Raw genomic sequence first — 24,284 nt, 5'->3', positions numbered from 1 at the left:
AGGTGAGTGTCTAAACCACTAGGATCCACCATCCTACCAGGAAGGCTCTGCCAAGGTTACCGTTACTTTCCACTTAATTAAGGACTGCTCTCTTTTCCTCTGACCCACAGAACAGCTTCTCCGGTCCACTTCATCAAGTTTTCTCCAGGAGGAGACTTCTTCGCCACTGCTGGCCAGGTGAGGGACAGTAGAACAATTGTTCTCTTCCATCATCGTCTGTTAAAAATAGATTAACGTTTAAATACCAAATTATTAGTTAATTATACCTAGTACTGTTAATGAAGTTTGGCATGTCAAAATATAGAACCTCAGGATTTGCCTTCTGTGTCCACTCACCTTCGGTAGTTTGTGAGAAAATGAGTGAGAGCTTGAAATTAGACGTTGGGGTGTCACCCGTGCTCATGCATGATTTTTGCCTTTTTATCTGTCAGGACGACTGTTTGGTAAAGGTGTGGTACAGCACCAATAAATGGCAATGGGACGCCAGCAAGCTCTTCACCCCGCCTCAGAACTCCCTTGGTGGCCTGGACTTCTCCTTCATCTACCTGGCCCATCCCCGCTCTGTAACTGGCTTCTCCTGGAGGAAGACCAGCAAGTACATGCCTGGGTATGGATGTGATGAACAAATCATATTGACGTCAAACTAAATCATTTTAAAATTAATTCGTTATGCATTTTGCATTTACATTTAGGACATTTATCAGACGCCCTTATCCAGAGCGACTTACAATCAGTAGTTACAGGGGACAGTCCCCCTGGAGCAATTTAGGGTTAAGTGTCTTGCTCAGGGACACAATGGTAGTAAGTGGGATTTGAACCTGGGTCTTCTGGTTCATAGGCGAGTGTGTTACCTACTAGGCTACTACCACCCATTTTGCAGTGATTTAATGGTGATTTAATTACTTTAAACACACATACTTGTTGTTGTAACCAGGACCTGCACCACATGATTTAGGAATGATCACCTTCTAATCAACATAAGTTTAATAATTATTATTATTATTTTTATTTTTTTACTCAGGGGCTCCGTTTGCAACGTGCTCTTGACCTGCTGCAAGGACAGCGTTTGTCGTCTCTGGGCAGAGACGCTGTTGCCCAGCGACTACCTGCTGTTTGGACTCAAGCACAACCCTACCAACATCCAGCACCACAGCGACCCTCCGCGACCTCGGGCTGCCGTGGGCTGGATGGCCGGAAGCTCCAGAGCCCCAAGTGGTTCCCCCCTGGAGGTGAGTACCGACTCTAGTGTTATTGCACAACATCAACGTTAAATGGCCCATGGTGTGTAGCAGGCGTGCTGGTGTAATCGCAAAAGAATTTCCCTTGTATGTCTCAGCTTAACCTGAGGGAGACACGGAGAGACGCGCCCCGTCACCTGTTCTCCCACATGGGCCCACCCTCCAACCAGCAGAGCAAACAGCACCTCCACAAGCCCCCGGTGCCGCACGCCAACGCCCTCTGCCACTTCCACATCGCCGCCAGCATCAACCCCGCCACAGGTTCGTGTCTCCCACACCCCGCCCACCGGGGCAGCTGCCATACATATTGGTCCCTGGACCAGGAAAGAGGAACGGCCCAACATCATACCAAAACCTCTGCAGCTCAACGTATGGCCATCACTGAGAATTTGGCAAAGAAATTAGCGAAATGCTCCCAGTATCTATCTTACTTTTTAAAATGTTGCCAAACACTTTTCAACCGGGTCTAATACATTACATCTACAATGCCTGAAGTCTACTGAAAATCCCAATTTTCATTTACACAAGATTCCATTGAAAAGCACTTTAATTAAACAGTATTGAAATCAACGGTACGCTTGTCTCCTTATTGCCTGCAACATTTAGAATGATTTACGTATGAAATCAGACTCTGTACCTGGGATGAAGAGACTATTGAATGTTTTGCGGCATTCAGCTGACCTGGTCATAAGGCGAGCAGTTTATTACCACCGTAGTCTTGATTCTGAGGAGGGAGAGTTGAAAGGTCTTCTGAAAGAGAGTGAGTGTGTGTGTGTGTGTGTGTGTGTGTGTGTTTTCTTCTCATGGGTTGGCGTTAACCTGAACTAGATGGATGGATCGGTTATTTGTATTATTCTAGAGGCAATGTCGGTTTTATGTGAACTCCCTGACTGGTGTGCCCGATCTAGTCAAAGAAAAGTTTGGTTGATTAAAACAAAGGCATATAAACAAGGATTTCTCCATGCAGTAAATAGCATCAGAATTTTCTAATGAGACTCGGGGTCAATGTTGAGATAAATGTGTTGCTCCACAGACAAAAGCCTCAATCAAAACCCAAATGGGAAAATGCGAGTCAATGCTTATCTTGGCACTAAACTTTGGACTCTTTGTGTTTCTGTATATGTATTGTGTGTCCACCAGACATCCCTCTGCTGCCCTCCATCTCGTCTCTGAGCACGTGCGATGACGAGGAGCCCGGCGGCCCGTTCACCGTCCACTGGCTCAACAACAAAGAGCTGCAGCTGACTCTGGCCATGGAGGTGTTCCTGCAGCAGCTGCGCAGCACACAGGGCCGGCAGAACCGGGCCGAGCCCGGCAACCAGGGAGACGATGGTGACGATGGTTTCTCTCTTCCATCCCTTTCATCCCATTTATTGACTGCTCTTTTATTACAGTGGACAGTAGTACAGTAAAAAAAAAGAAATAATTCAGGTTTCTTTAATGTATAAAATAACCCAAGTAAATCAAAATTTAATGTGGCCTAAAACAAAGAAGTCTTATAGAAAAGAAAACACAAAATGTGAACCATCTGACTTGGCAATATTTGACCTTTCTGGCATCTTTTTAATGTACAAAACTCTTCAGGTCACCGCAATTCAGATGTTTTTTTATATAAAGCTCAGACATAAATCTAAAAAAATATATATGTACACTCACACACACACATTAAATTCATTGAATTGTCCTGCAGAGTCCTCGTTTCTGGAGGACAGCTGTGGGGGTCAAGCACAGGCGGATGCTGAGGTGGACATGGCAGCAGTGGAGCACCATGTTGAGGTGCTGCTGGAGGACTGGAATCGAGTGGCGGACATGATCTTTAGCATCCATCCCATGGATGGATCGCTGCTGGTGTGGAACGTGGACTGGCTGGATGAGTACCAGCCCGGAATGTTCCGCCAGGTTCAGGTATGAAGCTGTAGCGTTTTTCAGCTTGAGCCCTGAGAAGTTTCTGAAACAGTATTCCTAGTCATTGGCCCGAACCACTGAGGTGCCACTGAGCAAAGCACCGTCCCCACACACTGCTCCCCAGGCGCCTGTCATGGCTGCCCACTGCTCACCAAGGGTGATGGTTAAAAGCAGAGGACACATTTCGTTGTGTCATTGTGTTCTGTGCTGTGTTCCATAATGACAATAACTTTATTGTATGACTGAGCAGCAGTCGGCTTTTAATCTTTAGGTACCGTGTGATCTAAGTGTTTCTAATCTTGGTCCGTTTTACGGAAGTGTTGAGGTTATTCTGGGATTTAAGTGAACTGTGCAAGCTGTGTGGACACGTTCACCGTGAGCACAGTCTAAATGAACACTGCGGGGGGCTTAATCGTTTCCACCAAGATTTGGATATAATCTGTCCAAACCCTTTTCAAGCTGCTACATGAGCCTCAGTATACTAAACACACACTTGATATGTCGTATTCAGCAGCCATTAATTTGAGCCTATGTGCCTAAATTATGTTTTACTACAGAATATCAAATATTGTATGCCAGTTACACAAATTGTTAATCCTAAAAAAAACAGGGAATGAAAAGATTGACATAATATGAGACACTAATCTAATGTGATATACTAATATATACTTATACTAATGTAAGTATATAACTATATTTATATATACATTATTATATACTTTATTACTCCCGAAGGAAATTGCTTCTCTGTTTTTAACCATCACCCGTGGTGAGCAGTGGGCAGCCATGACACCTCTGGATTCGAACCGGCAACCTTCTGATTACGGGGCCGCTTCCTTAACTACTAGGCCACCACTTGATAGTTGACTCGTCATTGCCTGTAATTGATTGGTAATCAACTATTCAGTTTATAAATTGCGGAATTCTAAAAACGGTTCCTATTTATCTACCAGCTTTTACATGTAGCATAAAGTTATTTAAATGTAAACATTTTAAGAAAAGGCACATTATGAATGTTAGTGAACTTGGACCTCTGCGTTGATGTGCGACCAATAGAAACAAAGCACCGAGGTGGAGGATGGGTTCTAGCGATTTAATTCCACTGTATTATCCTACTGTGAGGAAGGTGGTATGCAGGAGGAATGGTTCTAAAACTAAAAATTATTTGGTGAGATCATGAGGTTCATGAGGTCATCCACAGTGAGGGCATTAACCACGCCTACTTTTTGAGCTGAACCTCTTGGCGCTTTTACTGGACTGAAAGACGAGCAAAGCGCATGCTGTGTTTGCTTCGGAACCGGCTTCACTACGTTTAGCGACGTATTATTGGCAATGATGCCAAATTGTTTCGCCCCTGTTTCCGGTTTGATTTTTAACTTAAGGCTATTTTGATTGGCAGGTGTCGTTTGTGTCACGGATCCCCGTAGCCTTCCCCACAGGTGATGCCAACTCTCTGAGCCGCAGCGTGGTCATGTATGCGTGTAACAAAAACGTGGACCTGGCCATCCAACATGGCCGCCAACAGCAGCAACAGCGGCCATCAGCAAGTCTCCCTCGCTCTTCCTCCTCCCTCATCTCCTCTTTTGCCTCAGCAAAGCCCTCCTCTTCCTCTTCCTGTCCGGGGAGTCTGCGCCTGAGCATCTTCACCCCCAGCGTCCTGATGATCTCCAAACACGCAGACGGCTCGCTCAACCAGTGGACGGTGAGCTTCGCTGAGGAGTCGGCCTTCTCCACGGTGCTTAGTGTCTCTCACCGATCGCGCTACTGCGGCCACCGCTTCCACCTCAACGACCTGGCCTGCCACTCGCTGCTGCCACTCCTGCTCACCACCTCACACCACAACGCACTGCGATCTCCCGAGGTCACCGACCCCTCACTGCATCGGGCCACCAGCAGCCGCCGTGGCAGGGTCTCGTCCGGCGCAATGCCTCAGGACCCCAACGCCATCTACAGCGAGCTGATACTGTGGAGGGTGGACCCCGTGGGACCCCTGTCGTTTTCAGGCGGCGTGTCGGAGCTGGCGCGCATCAACTCTCTGCATTCCTCAGCCTTCTCCAACGTCGCCTGGCTGCCCAGCCTCGTCCCCAGCCGCTGCATGGGTGCGTGTGCACTAGGAATGTTGAAGTTAATCTCACAATTGATTTATCTGCGTTTGATGCAGTGTAGAACATAATTGATCACGTTTTCAGCATTTATCAGAGGCCCTTATCCAGAGCGACTTACAATCAGTAGTTACAGGGACAGTCCCCCCCCTGGAGACACTCAGGGTTAAGTGTCTTGCTCAGGGACACAATGGTAGTAAGTGGGGTTTAAACCCGGGTCTTCTGGTTCATAGGCGAGTGTGTTACCCGCTAGGATACTAGCACCCCTTTTCTGGCGGTGGTATAAAAATTCTAGTTAAAAAGTAGTGCCGGTAGTGACTGTGGCTGCCTGATCTGAGTACAGCGGCACTCCAAGTTCGGACGATATGGACCAAAATAGCACTGTTTGCTCTCTTGCAGAATTAAGCTAAATATGGTTGTTGGATGTCCCAGTTTTATTTGAGAACTGATTTTTGCCCACCGTTGCTCCACATCTCCAGCCAGTTTAAATAGCGCACGTGAAGTGTAACCAGGAACACTGTCGTTTCCCAGGTCTCTATGGAAACTCTCCCAGTGCCTGTTTTGTGGCCAGCGATGGGCATTCGCTGAGACTCTACCAGGCCGTAATCGAAGCCAAAAAGCTCCTGAGTGAACTGGCCAACCCAGAGATCTCGGTGAGTAGACTAGTGCTATTCAAGGGGGAATCTCAACAGAGACCACACACACACACATAAATCCAGGATTAACTCCAGTGAAAATCATCGGATCATACGACCATGAAAAAAAATGGACCTTTCCTCTAGTTTCATAAAAATTGTTATACAATTTCATACCAATTATTTCCCTGGGGTCCATGTAAATAGACTTAAATAGAATGTGAAGGTTTTTTTTTTTTTTTTTTTTTGTTGAAAAGACATGTAGCCTTTTCAACATGATTTAGAACCGAAAACAAAAATTGTATGCAACTATTGACCAAGTTGTGGATAAAAAGGCTTTTATTCTGCCGCGCTCAAGGCAGGGCTCTAGACTAACTTTTTTCACTGGCTGCACTGGTGTGCCTAACCTTTTTTCTTAGGTGCACCAGCACACCAAATTTTTGGCTGCGTCACATTTAACAACGCAGTTTTACAGTTTACCTTTTTGTTCTTCTTTCTAAATTGCTGTCCCTATAGGAAATATTGACTTGTAAGTGATTATTGTTAAACAGATTGTTAGTTAAAGTTCTTTATTTGAAGCACTATTTTTTACTTAAAAAAAAAAGAAAATGTGTTGGTGCTTAAAGTGCTTCACCGAGCCAAAATTAAAATGAGATAAATGAAGTAGAAAGAAAATCTAAAGTGCAAGTGTTGATTGTGATCTTGACTTGACGATCTGTTTGAGTCTGCCCGTTGCTGAAAGGCGGCAGGGAGAGGGGACACTTATCCACGACATTTATCGCTGTATGTAATGTGTTTTATAGAGGCTAGCTGATGCTGATTACGTTCTGGTTGCACTGGCAATGAAAGCAAAGTCTGAGGTGTGGATAAAAGCTTTGAAATGAAAAATGGCATTAAATTTTTTTATAAATGACCCGTAACATGAGTCTACCTTTTAAGGCCTGATTAAAGCTCTAATGCATGGCCACGTCCACGCTGTCTATCCGACGAATCCAGGACACTCCCCTCTCTGTCCGTCTGACTGCAGCACGCGCACTTTCAAACGTGCAGGAATATCTGGCGGGCCCCGCCCCTCACAATCTCGGGTCGGTTTAGAAAAAAGTGGACCTTACATGTGTCTGTTGCTTGAACCACAGGGAGTTCATGGGGACACTTCCTGCCAAAGGACTGGTCCCACCCCATATTCTTTATTAGTCGCACCTTTGAGAAATCGGTTGCACTCTAGAGCCCTGGCTCAAAGGTATGTCGTCTGGTGGTCAAAAGTGGTATTACATTTTTGGCCGGAGTATAGACACTACAAAATGAAACCGGAATAGAATTCGTAGGTTGCTCCTAAATAAATTATCATGATGCGAAAAATGAGGAACAGAGGAGGAAATGTTAACACACTTCAAGGGATAGGTAGAGAATTTTTACTTCCCAGAACCCGCATGTTCAATGCGCTTTGTGTGTTAATGTGACAGAAGTACGTGGGGGAAGTGTTTAACATCATCAGCCAACAGTCCACTGCCCGACCAGGCTGCATCATCGAACTCGACGTCATCACGGACTTCGTGAGTACCCGCCTCTGCCGAAACTCCCGTGTGGAACATAGCGCATGCTCAGGAGGAAACGTGCAGCACACTGCCGTCACGTGGCCGCGCTTGCGAAGTGGCTTCGGACGATTGTGTTTAATTGAGCGCGAGCGGCGCGCCGCTGTGGGATTTACGCCGCTGTTTCGTTCCCCCCAGCAGGGGAAGGAGACCCAGCTGTTACACGTGTTCGAGGAGGACCTTATCCTGGGCCGCCAGAAGACAGAAGGCGCGATGAAGGATGCAGAGAACGGTAGGGGAGCCTTCCCCGAGTTTTTCAGCAGCTTCTTCATGTGGAACCGCTACCCAGCGAAGTGGTGGTAACATGCTACTCATAATTAAACGGTCACGGCTTAAGATCTGATCGAAGCAAATAGTTTGATGCCTTGAGCATTTCATTACATGCATCTGCTCTTTTTTTTCTCTTTATACATTGACTTTCACTCATTTGCACACCTTCACCCCACCTGTTACACATATTTTATGTTAAAGACATACAATTTTAATATTGGGTTATGTTATGCAATATTTGCATGTTGGTTCACTGTATACTTGTGTGACAAATAAAATTTGAATTTGATCATTTGTACACTTTAGATGGCCGACAGGCCGCCTTCTCTGCTCGTTTCTTCCTGGTGGTGGTCGAGTTAACACCCAGCGGCCGATCTCTGCTGCACATGTGGCACCTGGACCTGGCGGCTGTGCCCATCACTATAGGTGGGTGTCTATGCTCCGCCGGGCGGACTCAACAAGACCAATTTACCGTTCCTTGGTTTCTTCTAAGATGACCGGTCATGAAAAATGTGTGACCTGATTATCTTCTGAAGAATGTTGTTCTTTCCATCCATCAGAGCAGCACAGACAATGTAATTTGTGCCAAGTTCCAGTGAAGCACATCCCCCTTTTAATTTCAGACTTAAATAAATCCTGTGATTTTTTATTTTGTTCATTCACAGCATGATGCCCTTATCCAGAGCGCCTTACAATCAGTAGAAAGGCCTGATTCTTCTTGCTCATTGGAGGGTGTGTTAGCCATTAGGCTACTACCACCCAGCGATGGTAGATGGTATAACTCTAGCAACCTCCAAGTGCTCTTGAGGGTTGATCTGGGATTTGTTTCATGCTGAATTAAATTGCCTTGTGATTTCAGTTTTGTTGTGTGACACAGGAATCAGCTTAACCCCCAGTCCTTTTCCTCATGGCCTTCCCACTCCTTTGTTCTCTTTCTCCAGATGTGGCCTTCAATGAAGCCGAGAAAGAGAGAGCCAGTCCCTCTCCGGAAAACTCCGCTCAACTTAACTGTGATTTGTTCATTGCACCACCCGGCCCGAGGAATAAACTTAGCAACTCCAACCTGCAGAGCGCTTGCCGCCTGTCCCTCACCAGCCACAGGGTCTTCAGTCAGGAGCTCGGCCTGCCGTCGGGTGTGGAGGTCATCAGAGTCACACCTGCCGCAGGTGAGCCAGCGGCCGAGAGGACAAGCAAATGCCTACAGTGCTACAGCACCTGTTTTGTTTCCGAAATGGTGGTGGTTCACCTTGGGACACCACCATGCCATTTTAGGCTTCAACCAAGGACATTTCCGTCCATTGCCCAAATAATATAAATGAATATTTACTTAATGTTTTTGTAGTAGTGGCTGGAAAATTCCTAGCCCAGAATGCAGGGTTTCTGCAGATTCTTAAAAGTCTTAAAAAGACTTTTCAATTTCATCCATTTCACATACTGTTGTGCAAAGGGAATAGACAACAGGTGGAAATTATAGGCAGTTAGCAAGACAGGCGGAGCTTTCACTGTAGTGGTAGCAGGAGACGGAGTCTACAACCCGCACAAGTGGCTCGGGTAGTGCAGCTCATCCAGGGTGGCACATCAATGCGTGCTGTGGCCAGAAGGTTTGCTGTGTCTGTCAGCGTAGCGTCCAGAGCATGGAGGCGCTACCAGGGGACAGGCCAGTACATCAGGAGACGTGGAGGACATTGTAGGAGGGCAACAACCCAGCAGCAGGACCTCTACCACCGCCTTTGTGCCAGCGTGCAGACAAGATTGGCAAATCTTAAGACAAAATACAATTACGATTAATACCGTGTTTTAGAAGAGCATCTGGATTACATTTACCACACTGATCTGAATGAACCATGACATAGAACCATGTCCATTATCATTAGCGGCATTTAGCCGACGCCCTTATTCAGAACGCCTAACAGTCAGTGTTTACAGGGACAGCCGCCCCCCCCACCCCCCACCCCCCGGAGACACTCAGGGTTAAGTGTCTTGCTCAGGGACACAATGGTAGTAAGTGGGATTTGATCTTGTGACTTTGTGGTCATCTGGTTCATAGGTTTCCTTCAAATGAGCTCTTTTAGAAATTTCAATGCCTTATTAAACCTTTTGAGAGCCAAGGTTGTAGGACTGCACGATTTGGGGAAAAAGACATATTGCGATTATTGAGATCAATATTGCGATATGATAAATGGCACTTGCTTGTATATCTATGAAAAGTCGCATACAAATTACTAATAGTGAAATGTTTAATTTCAAAGTGAAACATACAAACTACTTATAACAACTTGAAATGCCCAGTGCTTTCAAAATACAACATTCTACAAAATTAAATAATCACAAAAAACTCTTTACATTACTGTCGAACGACAAACCCTGGTAAGGCTAAACAACTGTTCGGATTATATTTGGCCATTATAAAATCCTTTATTATAGTACTTACGTTTAACCAAAACGTTGTTTGCAGGCTGACTTGAACACAGGGATGCATAGCTTCGCTAGCTTAGCTAAGGTTAAGATTTGTAAACTGAGGTGAATTTCTTAAGGAAACCTTCAAGGTTTGAGAAAAGTTAACTAAACAGCTAAGAACAGTCTAAATAGTTAATGCCTACGTTTAGCCAAAACATTGTTTGGAGGCTGACTTGAACACAGGAATGCATAGCTTCGCTAGCTTAGCCTATCTTAGCTAAGGTTAAGACTTTTAAAACGGGATTTTATAATGGCCAAATATATTAAAAACAATTGTCCAGCCTAACCTATGAAATGTAATCCCCCAGGATCTGGTTTGGAGTGTACAGCGGTTTGTACAGCCCCAAGCAGCACAAGAGTGAGGCATTTTTATGCACTTCTCTCCATAGACATGTATATGCTTCACGCCACAGCAGCGCCTATCGCAATATGGCGGCGACGTTGACGTACGATGCAGCGCGTCATGCGACGTCAACCCATGAGTTATGTGACCAAACACGTAACATCCGACTGAAGTGAGACTTCAGTCAGCTCGCAAACTTTGAGAGAATGAGAGAGATCGGAGATGTTGCCGATCCAATCCATGTACTAATCATTTAAATCGCAGCTTTTTGCGTTCATGTAATCGCACAGACTGACATCGCGATTACGATTGCGATTAGATTAATCGTGCAGCACTACAAGGTTGCAACTTTTACTCTATGAAATCATGTAACGCTTAATTTTATAACTGTTAACATTCATTTGATTCATTTTTTTTTTTCATGTCTTCACTCAGGTCATCTGAGCTCTTCCTCACTACAGCCAGCTGGTCGAGCTCCTTACCTTCTTGCCACTTCCTGTTCAGATGGAAAAGTGCGCTTTTGGAGGTGCGGGCCTGCACCGGATCCCACATTGGAAGGGGAGTCGGCCTATGTGTGGGAGGAGTGGCCCCTGCTTCTGGAGGAGGACCTAGCCAGTAGCAGCGCCGTGAGCGTTTCTGGCCAACCAACGAGAGTCAGCTGCTGCCACAACAGCCGCGTGGCTGTGGCGTACAGGGCTTTTCCCGGGCATCTGTCGGGGAACTCTCGAGACACGCTCGTCCACGTCGCCATCTTCCAGTGCGAGTCGACGGGCGGGTCCCACTGGTTGTTGGAGCAGACGCTCATTTTTGACTGTGCCAACGATGACAAAAGCCTGTCCAGCGAGGACAGCCCTGGATCCTGCCTGGTCCATTTAGACTGGGTCTCCCGGGAAGACGGTTCTCACATTTTGACAGTGGGCATTGGCTCTAAGCTTTACATGTACGGGCCACTTTCTGGAAAGCCCCCTGAACTAGGCCTCTCCCAGGGGGGGAGAGACACCTCGCGCCTCGTCCTCCTCCGGACCGTAGACCTTGTGTCGTCTGTCGAGGGGTCCTTGCCCCTCCCAGTCTCGCTGTCCTGGGTGCGCGATGGCATCTTGGTGGTCGGGATGGACTGCGAGATGCACGTCTACTCCCAGTGGCAGCCCCCAGCGCCCGTCAGATCGGCCGCCTCGACGGACACCGACGGCGCCAGCCTGAACTCCCTCAACCCGGCGGCGGCGGCGGCGAAACACGAGAGCCCTCCCCCCTCCCCGCTCGCCCCTCCCCCCAGGAAGACTCTGACCCGCTCCATGACCAGCCTCGCCCAGAAGCTGAGCGGCAAGAGGACCGCGTACGACCTCCCGCCGGAGATGGAGGACCGTGGCCTGTTCGAGACGGCCTGCAGCTTGTTCCCGACCCTCCCGCAGTACCACCCCTTCCAGCTCCTGGAGCTGATGGACCTGGGCAAGGTCCGTCGGGCCAAAGCCATCCTCTCGCACCTCGTCAAGTGCATCGCCGGCGAGGTCGTGGCCCTGAGGGACGGCACGTCGGGCGGCGGCGCCGAGAGGCGCTTGCGCTCGCGGACGATAAGCGCCGGGGGCAGCACGCCGCGCGACTCCAAGTTCTTCCACAAGGCCGAGAGCGCGGACTACGCCGAGATCGACTCCGTCCCCCCGCTGCCGCTGTACGCGCTCATCGCCGCGGACGACGACGACAACTCCGCGCCGCCCGCCGCCGGCAAAGACAAGGTCGCCAGCGTCAGCGGCGATAGCGGCCATGGCTCCAGTCCTCGCAACGACAGCAGCAGCGCTTACGACGAACTCTTCCAGCCCGCCGACCTTCACCTGGACCACGCGCTGGACTCGCTCGGCGCCGACCAGGAGGACGCCGAGCGTCCAAAGGTCATAGACCTGTCTCAGTACAAGCCCACCGCCTTCGGGCCGGAGCATGCCCAGGTGCTCTCCAGCCACCTGCTGCACTCCAGCCTGCCGGGACTGACCCGCATGGAGCAGATGTCCCTCATGGCCCTGGCCGATACCGTGGCTTCCACTCGGATGGATGTCGGCGAGAGCCAAGGCAAAGAGCAAGGTATGCATCTTATACTATCACAAATGGGTCCAGGTGACTTTCCCTAACTTCATTGGGACCTTTTTAAGTGTGACATGTGTGTGGAGACCAAAGGTAGCTAGTTGGTTTAGAAAGTTCTGATTCTGAGGTTCTGAACGGCCAGAGAGGGATTACGCCTGAGTGACCGGTAAAGGAAATTCAGCACTTCGTGGTTCCCTTCGTGGGCCGTGTCCCTTCAGAGTTTCAGATTGGACGTTTTCAGTTGCTGAAAATGCCGTTGCTCTCAAATTGTGTGAGTCTGTCTGGACTTGAATCAGACTTAAATACAAATGCAAATAAATGTTTCAGTAAATAAATGCACTAAATCTCAGACTAAGACGTCCAGACATTCAACTGGACCCATTAGCTGCAGACAAGTTATGATGGAAAATACTACAAAATGAATATATTTCCCTTTTATCATGACTGCAACTACAACAACATTTTACAACAAGAAATGAACTCAGAGCTAAATCAAAACGTCTTCAGTTAGATGCAGTAATATTTCATGTGTAGCTGAATCCCTTCTCGCCGGACAGGTGGCGAGATGCTGGACGAGTGCGGGCTGAAGTTCCTCCTGGCCGTGCGTCTGCACACGTTCCTGCTGACCTCCCTGCCCCCCGCCCAGCGTGCCCAACTGCTCCACCAAGGTACTTTGCAAACTTTATGTGTGTGTGTGTGTGTGTGTGTGTGAGGACAAGCTGTGCAGCAGCACGATTGGAATGAATGTGTGTGAAGTGTCAACGTTTTAGAGCGTTTCTAGTACCTCCGCTTGACGGTGACTTTGGGAATAATCTGCGCCCCTCAAGGCTTATCGACGTGCCACTACGCCTGGGCGTTCCACTCGGAGGCCGAGGAGGAGCTGCTCAGCATGCTGCCCGCCATGCAGAAAGGGGAGGCCACCTGGCCCGAGCTCCGCGCCATGGGCGTGGGCTGGTGGCTCCGCAGCACCAATCGACTTCGGCGCTGCATCGAGAAGGTTTTTTTTTTTTTTATTGTTTTTAACCCGTCATCAACTTGTAGCGTGAAGAGTATTGCGTCTGGCAATAAATGCGGCAATATGCCGCGTACGTCTTTCGTTGGGTTGAATGAAAAATACTGTCAGGGGGCCTTTGAGGAACCCTTAAAGGATAGAGAACGCAATTAGGAGAATGCAAAGCACTCGATTGACGCCCCGACAGGCAACACTAAATGCCACCAAATTTCATTCTCCTGCACCGCGTGTATTTTTAATGCGGAAAGGAAAGCACTTTGATAAATAAAGTTATTCTTTTTTTACATCTTTCGCCTGTGGGGCGTCATGAAATTTTGAGTGGTTTTGAAGGCTAGGTGTAAGAGCGTTCCCTTGTTCTGTGGTGCCTTTTATTACTTTTCATCCCGCTTCCGCGGGAGTGTTTTTTTTTTTTTTGCCGGCACTGTAATATAAGCCCCCATTTGCGAAGGCGAACTACAGACGCGGAGTCGCGCGAAAACAACTTTGATAGAATGGGGTCTTTTGTCACTTTTTAAATGCATTATTGAGCTCAGCTTTCAATCAAGATGACCTGAATTTTTCATGGAGGCGCTGACTGATACGTGCGCTCTTTCTCTCACCCGTTTCTTCCTTCTGGAACAGGTAGCAAAAGCATCTTTTCAGAGGAACAGCGACCCACTGGACGCGGCGCTCTTTTATCTAGCCATGAAGAAGAAAGCAGTCGTGTGGGGGCTGTACCGGTGCGTCTGCTGTTTTTGTTTACACTCCCCCCCCCCCCCCCATACACACACACACACACACACACTCCAGAAAAAAGAACACTGCTTGTGCCCCCACACTGAAAACACTCTGTGCTCCAACACACGCAGGTCCCACAAGAACGTCAAGATGACCGAGTTCTTCAGCAACAATTTCGGCGAGGACCGCTGGAGGAGGGCAGCGCTGAAAAACGCCTTCTCGTTGCTGGGCAAACAGCGCTTCCAACATTCTGCTGCGTTCTTCCTACTGGCGGGCTCTCTCAAGGATGCTGTTGAGGTCAAGATTCCACCTCTTTTTCCATCTTATTACATGGTTACCACATTTTTACAGCATTTATCAGACGCCCTTATCCAGAGCGACTTAGAATCAGTAGTTACAGGGACAGTCCCCCCCTAGAGACACTCAGGGTTAAGTGTCTTGCTGGTGGTAGTCAGTGGGATTTTAACCTGGGTCTTCTGGTTCATAGGTGAGTGTGTTACCCACTAGGCTACTACCACCACATACACCAAATAGTATAACTCCACATAAACGCACACCTTAGTCCTAATCAGATGTACAGCATGGGGCTGTAATTGTGCAAACATGGCAGTGTTTTACTAGGAAGTTGTCTTAATGCCTAATGAACATATCACTTCTGGTAAACACTAGATCACTTACTTCACATAGATTATTAGTTTGGTAATATTTGTAATATTTTGTTCATTTAAACCAGCGATCTCACAAATGAAATGAATCTGATTATTAAACGTGTATTATGTGCATGTGTTTTTTGCAGTAAAATTGCAATCAACCTTTATTCATTTCAAGTTTGCGTCCCTGACGTGACGGTCTTATTGGTCCCCTAATTCTGTATCTGAAGTCTCTCTCTGAAATTTAGCCCTGGTGCAGAATTACAGCCGCCATTTTGGTGTCTGTAGCTTTAAATGCTAATGAGGAGGAGAGAGGCGGGACGAAGAGCGAGCAGCCTATAGAAGCTCAACGAGCATTCGCGGAAATTACGTCATCAACGCCATTCACCAAACACAATGTTTGGCGCTGACAGGAAGTGGTGTGTCGGCGTTTTTCCAGAGAAAATAAGGTTCATCAGAGGCTCGCGTGATGGAACTAAACAGAAATCAAGTCAAAGTCAGCTTTATTGTCAATTCTGCTACATGTACAGGACATACAGAGAATTGAAATTGCGTTACTCTCAGACCCACGGTGCTTACAAGTAACATTAAATACAACCAGTAACATTAAATACAAAGGTATGAATAAAATTTTAAAAACACAATATACAAATAAGGGCAAATGGTGGAGAGTGCAAACCATGTAAACAATGTGAACAATGTAGTGCAACAGAGCTTGTAAGTGTAAAAGTGGCAAAGTGAGGTAGTTGGCTGACCAATGCCGCACAGAGTGACAGGTGCACAGTCAGTGTGTGTGTGTGTGTGTTAGAGTTCAGATGTGTACATACATTTGTGCTCATTTTATATCCAATCACCTAGCTACTGCAACGCTTCGCTCGTTTTCAAACGAAGGGGCGGGAAATTCTCTGGGGTGGACAAAGCATGAGAAAATTCCACATCCGACCTGCTGCAGTGACGCAGAATGGCCAAAGCCCTTTTTCTAGCCACTGTAGGACCATAAACAGGCTGGGGGAACTCGTATTAATGTTAAATTGTCTCACAAAGGGACAGGGGACCTTTGAGAATATAGGCACGGCCTGTCTGAGGGGTTATTTGAAATGAGTTTAATCTCTTGCTTGAAAGGTGTGCGTTGAGAAGATGCAGGACCTGCAGCTGGCCCTGGTGATCTCGCGACTCTACGAGTCCGAGTTCGAGACCTCCTCCACCTTCAAGCGCATCCTCCAGAGGCACGTCCTCGGCCACGATCCGCAGATCGACGCCCACCCCGACCCGTTCCTGCGCAGCATTGCACGCTGGGTGCTGGACGACTACAGCCGGGCCTTGGACACGCTGCTGGAGCAGCCGAGCGACCGGGCGCATGCCAGCGGACACGCGGCGCAGCAGGGTATTCATTCGGTGCCAGTCTGAGCCATTGTGTTTTTTTTGCGTGGTCTCTTACAAAATGTATAGATGCAACATGGAACTGGCTCTAATATCTACAATTACATTTACGGCATTTACCAGACGCCCTTATCCAGAGCGACTTACAATCAGTAGTTACAGGGACAGTCCCCCCTGGAGACACTCAGGGTTAAGTGTCTTGCTCAGGGACACAATGGTAGTAAGTGGGGTTTGAACCTGGGTCTTCTGGTTTATAGGCGAGTGTGTTACCCGCTAGGCTACTACCACCCTTATCTAACACATTTCCAACATTTTATTGTCGCTTCACATTTAAAACTTCTACAAATGTTAAAGGGGGAAAACTGGGTCTTTTTTACGCTTTCTTTACACCAGTTTGTAAACTTTGCCTGAGTTTCGGTGTCATGTCTGCGTATCAGAAAGCCGGTTTTGGAGCTTCAGTAGATGTTTAGATGAACACGGCCTCGTGGTGAAGCTATGAGAGGTGAAGACCGTCTCGTACGACTTTCCTTATTGGGACGGTAATCCTGCTCATTAAAAAGTCTTTAAATCAGTTACATTAACGGTCCAATAGAAAACAATGAAACTTACAATCAGTAGTTACAGGGACAGTCCCCCCGGAGACACTCAGGGTTAAGTGTCCTGCTCAGGGACACGATGGTAGTAAGTGGGGTTTGAACCTGGGTCTTCCGGTTCATAGGCGAGTGTGTTACCCGCTAGGCCGCTACCACCATATCTAGTGTTTAAATGTTTAAAATGATGAAATCCAACATTATTATTTCACCTTTACTTCCTTCAGGAGCTGCGGCCTCATTTCCCTGCAATCCCGAAGTGTTTAATTTCTACACCTACCTGAGGACGCACCCGCTGCTGATGCGACGGCATTTCGGCTCTCCCGAGAAGTCCCGCGTGGGCCTGACCGCGGAGGCCCGCAAGGCCGACTCGGTCACGCTGGTGGAGCGCCGACTCTTCTTCACCGCGGCCCACGCCCACCTCCAGGCCGGCTGCCCGATGCTGGCGCTCGAGGTCCTCTCCAAAATGCCCAAGGTCATCAAGCGGTCCAAACCCTGGGCGGGCCTGGACGCCCCCTCCCCGCCCCTGGGCCCGTGTGCTGGGAGGAAGAGCCAGGCGTCGGATTTCGACTGGCCCCGCCCCGTGCTCAACGGCTTCGGCTCTGCGGCGGACGTCGCCCTCTCGCCCAATCACAGCCACTCCGACTCCGTGCTGAGTTTCGACTGGAGTCAGCCCTCCGCGAGCCTGCAAGACGAGCCTTTGGAGCTCAGGTGGGACAGCGAGAAAGAGAATTCCGACGACGACGACGGCGCCGAGGAAGGCTCGGGTCTGGCCATGAAGGCCCTCCAGCACGCCGAGCCGGCGGCCGCCTCCCCGTGCACGTCTACGGAAGCCTCCTCCTCTTTCGACCCCGCCGACGAGATCCCCCCGTCAGAAGACATCCTCGCCGCGCAGCTCAAATTCAGCGCGTGCCTGAAGATCCTCACCACCGAGCTGCGCACGCTGTCCACGGGCTACGAGCTGGACGGAGGCAAGCTGCGCTACCAGCTGTGCCACTGGCTGGAACGGGAGGTCCTGGCGCTCCAGAAGAGCTGCGGCTACAACCCGTTCCTTCCCTCGGCGGGCGGCGCGGGGATCGGGGACCTGAGTCGCTCCGCCTCCGGGGCTCGGGAGGAGGCGGCCGGCGGTGGCGGCGGCGGGCCTCAGCGGAGCAGGAGGCTCTGGCTGCAGAGGAACCAGCCGCTGCTGAGGATCTTCCTGAGCTACTGCAGCCTTCACGGCTCCCACGGGGGCGGCCTGGCCTCGGTCCGCATGGAGCTCATCCTGCTGCTGCAGGAGTCCCAGCAGGTACCGCGCGCAACATGTCGAAATGAGAATTTTCCTGATATATTTCATTCAAAAGAGCCCAATCTGGCAACGACAACCAGCTACATCATGCAGTGCTCCTGTGTAGCTCAGCAGAGCAAGATTTTACACACACACACACACACACACACACATTTACCAGACGCCCTTATCCAGAGTGCCTTATGGTCAATAGTTACAGGGACAGTCCCCCTGGAGACACTCAGGGTTAAGTGCCTTGTTCAGGGACACAATGGCAGTAGGTGGGGTTCGAACCTGGCACTTTTCATCTAACCAATTGGGCTGCCACACACCTTTAATCATATCTTCATGTGATTGATGATAATTAAACCTGGTCTGCAGCACCGCGCACTTTGTGCTGTTCGTTTAAAAAGTGGCACCGAGTCGGCGTCGGTTTCACAGTCACGCCGCGCGCCGAGTTGTACACGCCGGGTGATTTGTCAGCCTGATTACGCCACTTCTGAGCAGTCTCATTGTGTTGATGTAGGACACGACGGGGGACTAGTGAGCTGTGATCAATTGTTTCACACAGCAGGCCGCACACACACACACACATATATAATCATATACATGACACTCTGTGTAACCACTTGTGAGAACGACTATCCCAAATTGACACTCAATCATCCACGGCGCGCCGCCGGTGACAAACGCTGCCGTCAACTGGCAATCCGCATCAGAGAACATCTTGTTCAGGATCTGTCGTCCCGTTCGATTAATTCCTGCCGACGACACGACACAAACTGCGTCTTTTCGTGCGCGTAGGGACATCGTGGAAATGAACAAGGTCTTTAGACGAGAGTTGAAATCACAGCGATGTCCCCGCACACACTGCTCCCGGGGCGCCTGTCATGGCTGCCCACTGCTCACCAAGGGTGATGGTTAAATACCCAGGACACGTTTCGTTGTGTCGCCGTGTGCTGTGCAGCGCAGCAGTGTTTCACAATGACAACCTCTTTGCTGCAGATTCCATGTTCCATATCAGGTCATGCTCGACCTGTAGGATAACGGAGGTGTTTTTGTGGTGTGTGTGTGTGTGTGTGTGTGTAGGAGGAGTGCTCTGCAGTGGCCACGTTGAACCCCCAGCTACACGCCTCCGTCCCCCTGCTGCTCGCCTGCACCGCCAGCTCCAAAACGGTGGTGGCCAACCCAGTGGTGCACCTCGCCAACCTCACCCATGACATCCTGCACACCATCAACGGCCTGGACTCGCCCCCGCACCCCGACACCGCCGGCCACGAGGTAAAGTGGCCCGCCGCTAAATATGGTTTCACCCACGAGTCGTGTCAAAAGTTGCTTTTGGCGGCCTGTCTTGGTGGTTTCGGTGCATTTTAGTTTTATTGGTCAGAATTATCCATTTTTCCAATATTGGTCCGTGGAAGCGGACTCTGAAAACGCATTCATATTTCTTTTGTTCCAGATCCATGTGATGCACACGCTGGCTGCCTCCCTGTCTGCCTGCATATACCAGTGTCTGTGTGACGGGCACAGCTACAGGTCAGTGTCATCGGGGGAAACTCGCATAGCGCCACTTCCTGTCTCCGACATCTCGGGCAAGATGTTTTCCCTCCCTCCGTCTCTGGGCGTGTCGTGCGTCTCTCAATCTCGATCCAAGAGACTCTGGGGAGCGTGTTAGCGCCCGAGCCAATTAATTTGCGCAATTAATCGAACCTAATTGAGACCAGGGAGAAGGAAGCCAAATCAACTCGCTCCCTAATGACCGGAGCGAGGGAGGGCGAGAGATGAGGGGCGTTTGAGGTTGAGCGGGCCGTGTTTGTTATGCGGAGGGCGTGGAGCTGAGAGATTTCTTTTAATCAAGCTGCCGAGGCTTTTGCCGATGGCACGTGCGAGCACGTCAATTTGTACTCTCACCCATGCGGTAAATGCTGACTTGTTACGTTTCAAAAGGGCCAAAGGAAGTCGAGTGCTTTGCCATAAAAGACTAATAACCGTAGACACGTGCCTGTGTGGAGCGAGTTGAGGTAAGTAGAGCCTGCATCTGATGGCCAGTAATTTATTGTTCCTCTCGCTATGTGAACACTCCAGATGTGTTAATGGGGGTCAAGAGACAGAGATAATGTGTGAGGATAAAGAGGAGTCGTGGGACCGCTAGTGCCATTAGCAGGAAGAAAACATGTTCAAATCGGTTGGAAACGTCAAAGTCAAGTGTCAAATAGGTAGTTTATGGGCAGAACAATTGACAGTTTTTCCTGAAATTTGACTGTTTAATATATTGAGATGAAATGTTTGGATGGGCAGCAGTGGGATTTCAGATTAGACCATTAATAGTCATTACCATTGCGTGTTTTCGGTGACATTATGAGTCAAATTGCTAATTTAATTTATTCAGATTGTCAAGCTTAAACTATTTGTGTGTGATTTAAACTTCATTAATCAGTGTTCTTCATTAGTTGTTATTTCCATCATGTCTTTGCATCTTTTTTTTTTCTAAGTAAAATAGCAGTTTGGAATGTTATACCCCTGAATTCGTGCTGATATACTGTAAAGGTGGAGTTTGATCTCCTGTCATTAGCTTTTTTTTGTGTGTGTGTCCATGTTATTGTGTGAAATTGGACCTTGAAGACTGAAGTCTGTTGTTTAATTTGGTCATAATCGTCTCTTTCACGCTCAGTTGCGCGTGCCGTCCCTGCTGACGTGATGCAATTACACTCTTAACAGCGCATCTCCTGTCTGGCTTCCACGCCGTGGCAGAGCGCTACGTAGGACTAAGTCCCGGAATGCAGGGGACGTTGGAGTGAGCGGCCGGCTTGAACCTCGTGACTGGGAGCAACCTGTCGTATTCGTGAACGGGAAATTCCACCAGCCTGTGCCCTGAATGGCCTCTTTTGTTTTCCGAACGTTGGCCACGTCCTTAACGTGCAGTACGGTGTTTAATGTGGCTGTGAGCTTTTCTGGAGTCTTTTCGTGGTAAACTCCAGAACGCCATACTGTTTTCTTGGACACAGCCCTGCTGTCACACGTATTGCACGCTCACCCTGCCGTGGAAGTGGGTCCCTTTCTGACTTTAGGCCTCTTCTAAGTTTGCAGAAACATGAAATCACTGGATTGCAACACATCTGCCCAATTCATGCAGCCCTTCCTTGACCGTGTGTATTTACTTTCAAAACCCACAATACAGATGGTAATTGTTCTAAGAAATGTAAAAGTTTCAGAAGGCAGGAGCCTACAGGGATGATTAAATATAATCTGGTTCATTTAAACCCCCTCCTGTCAATAAGTCACACGCCCAGGCATCCCACCTCCACCAAAGACTGCTCGAAACTAGAAGTTTCAGCCTTTCTGATTTATAGTCTGTAGTAACATGTTGTGTAACCAGGCAGTTAAGTTTTTTTAACAAACAAATATACATTCACACTTATATAATTTATAATTACAGAACTATTTCGTAAAGGGAGGGAAATCTTTTGTTACCTAAAACATCAATATGTTCTAATGGGCCTCAAACATTCGACCCATTTTCTCCAGTGCAATGTAAAGCTTTCCAACATGTGCCATAACCTTCCCCGTTTTATAAATGTCCATTGTAACGTTCATTCATGTACTCAAAGACTGGCTCTCTTGTGGTTGCGCCCTTGGTAATTGTAATTTTACTAGCTACCAATAAAAGATATTCATTAGATACAACCATTTCTTGAAAAATATTTCCAAAAAATATTATCTTACTGTCTAAAGGTATTTGACATGCAAAAATATTTTGTAACACAATTTGAACTTCTTTGACCAGCATGACTACCCCGAAAAATATAATAATGGTTTGCATTTACGTTTTCCCAACGTATTTATTCAGACCTGTAGTGTACAATGCTAACACGGTGTTTGTGCTCCCCTGGACCCCAGTCAGGTGAACCAGTTCACCGGCATCGTGTATGAGAGCGTGCTGCTGTCACCTGCACATACCAGCCGGTATCTGATCTTGGGTGACACCCTCCTGCCCGACACGTCTCCGGCTCAGTGGCCAGGTAATCTCACACCCACCAGGTGCCCAGTAACCACAGCACCCCCTACCCATCTTCACTTCAGCTGGGGTTGCATTAAGGATGTTAATCCACACTTTTTGAGAGTGTGATCGGCTACCTATGTGTACCAGATTGTGTGGTAAGGTTGTACATCTGGCCGTCATACCATACAACCTGTTAAAACACATTATGACAAATGACCTAAGCAGTTTCAAAGTTCGGGCATATATTTAATCTAATCTAATACCCTGACGCACATGGGTGCCATGCCCTGTGATGTTCTTGTACAACAGCGGATGCGTGCAGAAGGATTTTACCAAATTCAGTATTCGTAAACTCAGTCATCTTATTCCTCTGCTCTTGTGAGAGAAATCCCCCCTCAGAGAGCAACCTAAGCCCCACCACTTTTATCCTGAAGTTGTGATATAAATCGAACCAATGGGTGGTAGTAGCCTAGTGGGTAACACACTCGCCTATGAACCAGGTTCAATTCCCGCTTACTACCATAGTGTCCCTGAGCAAGACACTTAACCCTAAGTTGTCCCTGTAACTACTGATTGTTAGTCGCTCTGGATAAGGGCGTCTGATAAATGCTGTAAATTAACCATATACTGTAGACTGTGTATATATTGCGGTATATAATTTATAATCTGTAAATTTAAATGTAACGGTTTTTGAAACGGTAACATATATAGCAAAGGCACTGCTGCAGGAAGTTGTATTATAAACTTTCCAATTAGCACTGAACGTAGAATATTAATTGTGCAAATCTGAAATTGTATAAAAAATATGATTATATTTGAACATCTCTCCCATAAAGGTCATGACCTCAGTAAAGTCAACAGTGAGTTCTGTATTCAGACATTCATAGAACTTCAATGGATTTTCTCTTACTCATTAAAGAAATCCCTAGAAATCTCCACTTTCACAAAGTCATCGTTTTTGACGGTATGCAACTTTTGGTTGGTTTTGACAGTATTTTCAAAATAAAACCCTACGCCCAAACCTAACCCTATTATCCACGACTTTCACAAGTGGGAAAGTGCATGGTGTGCATGAATAACATTTATTTCTCATCAAAGAAATAAATGCCCAAAATCACACAGTATGTCTCAGTGTTCTCCCTGTCTTTCCATTTGGAACATTTATTTTGAAACGTCACTTGAATACAATCACAAACCTAGGGAGCACCTTAAACTGGAAGACGGGCTGTATTATTTAGCATTCTCACAATTTATCAGCTGCAGCGCAGCATTTGCAAAACCAAGTGTAGGTTCACAGACATACATGATTTTGTGAAAGTGGAGATTTATAGGTTTTTGTTTTAAGTAAGAGAAAATACGGTGAAGATCTGTGAATTATCTATCACAAGCTGATCCTCCATGCACTCCGTGCTCTCGTCCATTTTCCAAAAATAATGCCGCAAGTAGCCGTGGTTTTGCGCATGTCATGCGGACGCTTCTGCAGTAGGCTGGTATAATCAAAATCTCTCCGGTCGACCAAATTTAAACCGCATACCGCGCAGTGCTACGTCACACTCACGTATGACACCAGCCTGACTTGGTAACAGGTGATTTAAACACAATCACATGCAAACACTGAAAAACGTTTTTTTGACACGTGAAATGTTGAAGCTGTTGTCTTGATGCTCTGCATTTCTGGGGTAAATTGGATGTTGTGCTATTTAATTCATTAATATAAGCAGATTTAAAAAAAAGAAACATAATTACAGGAGTGTGTGTTTCCCACAGGCATTAGCGCCCTTGTTCGACTGCTGAGCGCATGTACAGAGGAAGGGCGGCCAGGTTTGGCCGTATTGCTGTGCGAGATTCTCACCGCCGTGTTCCTCAGCCTGTTCGCTCATGGCCTGGCCACCCATTCCAGCCAGCAGCTCTTCCGCACAGTCGCCCACCCACTCAACAGCAAGCTATGGGTGGCTGTGTTTGGGGGTGGGGCTCAAGTGGACAGCACTCAGGAGAGACCTGCTGGTGAGTAAGATGTAAGAATGGCGACTCTATGGCTTAAGGGATGATTACTGTA

The 24,284-nt window shown here is 47.9% G+C and overlaps 1 protein-coding gene across 5 annotated transcripts in view; it reads left to right on the top strand.

Annotated features, from left to right (window-relative positions):
- The window catches only part of dmxl1 (Dmx like 1), a 43,414-nt gene that overhangs the window by 9,623 nt on the left and 9,507 nt on the right, over positions 1-24,284 (top strand). For 3 of the 5 annotated variants that reach the window (XM_028996090.1, XM_028996088.1, XM_028996087.1), the window contains exons 7-29: positions 111-177; positions 432-607; positions 1,022-1,229; positions 1,316-1,499; positions 2,379-2,570; positions 2,929-3,143; positions 4,543-5,242; positions 5,777-5,898; positions 7,344-7,433; positions 7,611-7,704; positions 8,049-8,168; positions 8,684-8,908; positions 10,978-12,612; positions 13,170-13,280; positions 13,440-13,609; positions 14,246-14,343; positions 14,473-14,638; positions 16,114-16,375; positions 17,189-18,249; positions 19,318-19,509; positions 19,688-19,764; positions 22,126-22,247; positions 23,996-24,232. In XM_028996090.1, the coding sequence (XP_028851923.1) occupies positions 111-177; positions 432-607; positions 1,022-1,229; positions 1,316-1,499; positions 2,379-2,570; positions 2,929-3,143; positions 4,543-5,242; positions 5,777-5,898; positions 7,344-7,433; positions 7,611-7,704; positions 8,049-8,168; positions 8,684-8,908; positions 10,978-12,612; positions 13,170-13,280; positions 13,440-13,609; positions 14,246-14,343; positions 14,473-14,638; positions 16,114-16,375; positions 17,189-18,249; positions 19,318-19,509; positions 19,688-19,764; positions 22,126-22,247; positions 23,996-24,232 (6,524 nt within the window). The remainder of the gene's footprint in view (positions 1-110; positions 178-431; positions 608-1,021; positions 1,230-1,315; positions 1,500-2,378; positions 2,571-2,928; positions 3,144-4,542; positions 5,243-5,776; positions 5,899-7,343; positions 7,434-7,610; positions 7,705-8,048; positions 8,169-8,683; positions 8,909-10,977; positions 12,613-13,169; positions 13,281-13,439; positions 13,610-14,245; positions 14,344-14,472; positions 14,639-16,113; positions 16,376-17,188; positions 18,250-19,317; positions 19,510-19,687; positions 19,765-22,125; positions 22,248-23,995; positions 24,233-24,284) is intronic. The other 2 variants (XM_028996091.1, XM_028996089.1) reach the window with 2 other exon arrangements.

Source organism: Denticeps clupeoides, chromosome 11, assembly GCF_900700375.1.
Source record: "Denticeps clupeoides chromosome 11, fDenClu1.1, whole genome shotgun sequence".
In the NCBI taxonomy this organism is placed as follows: Eukaryota; Metazoa; Chordata; class Actinopteri; order Clupeiformes; family Denticipitidae; genus Denticeps; species Denticeps clupeoides.
Note: the sequence above shows the minus strand (reverse complement) of the source record. Positions and strands in the feature narration are given on the sequence as shown.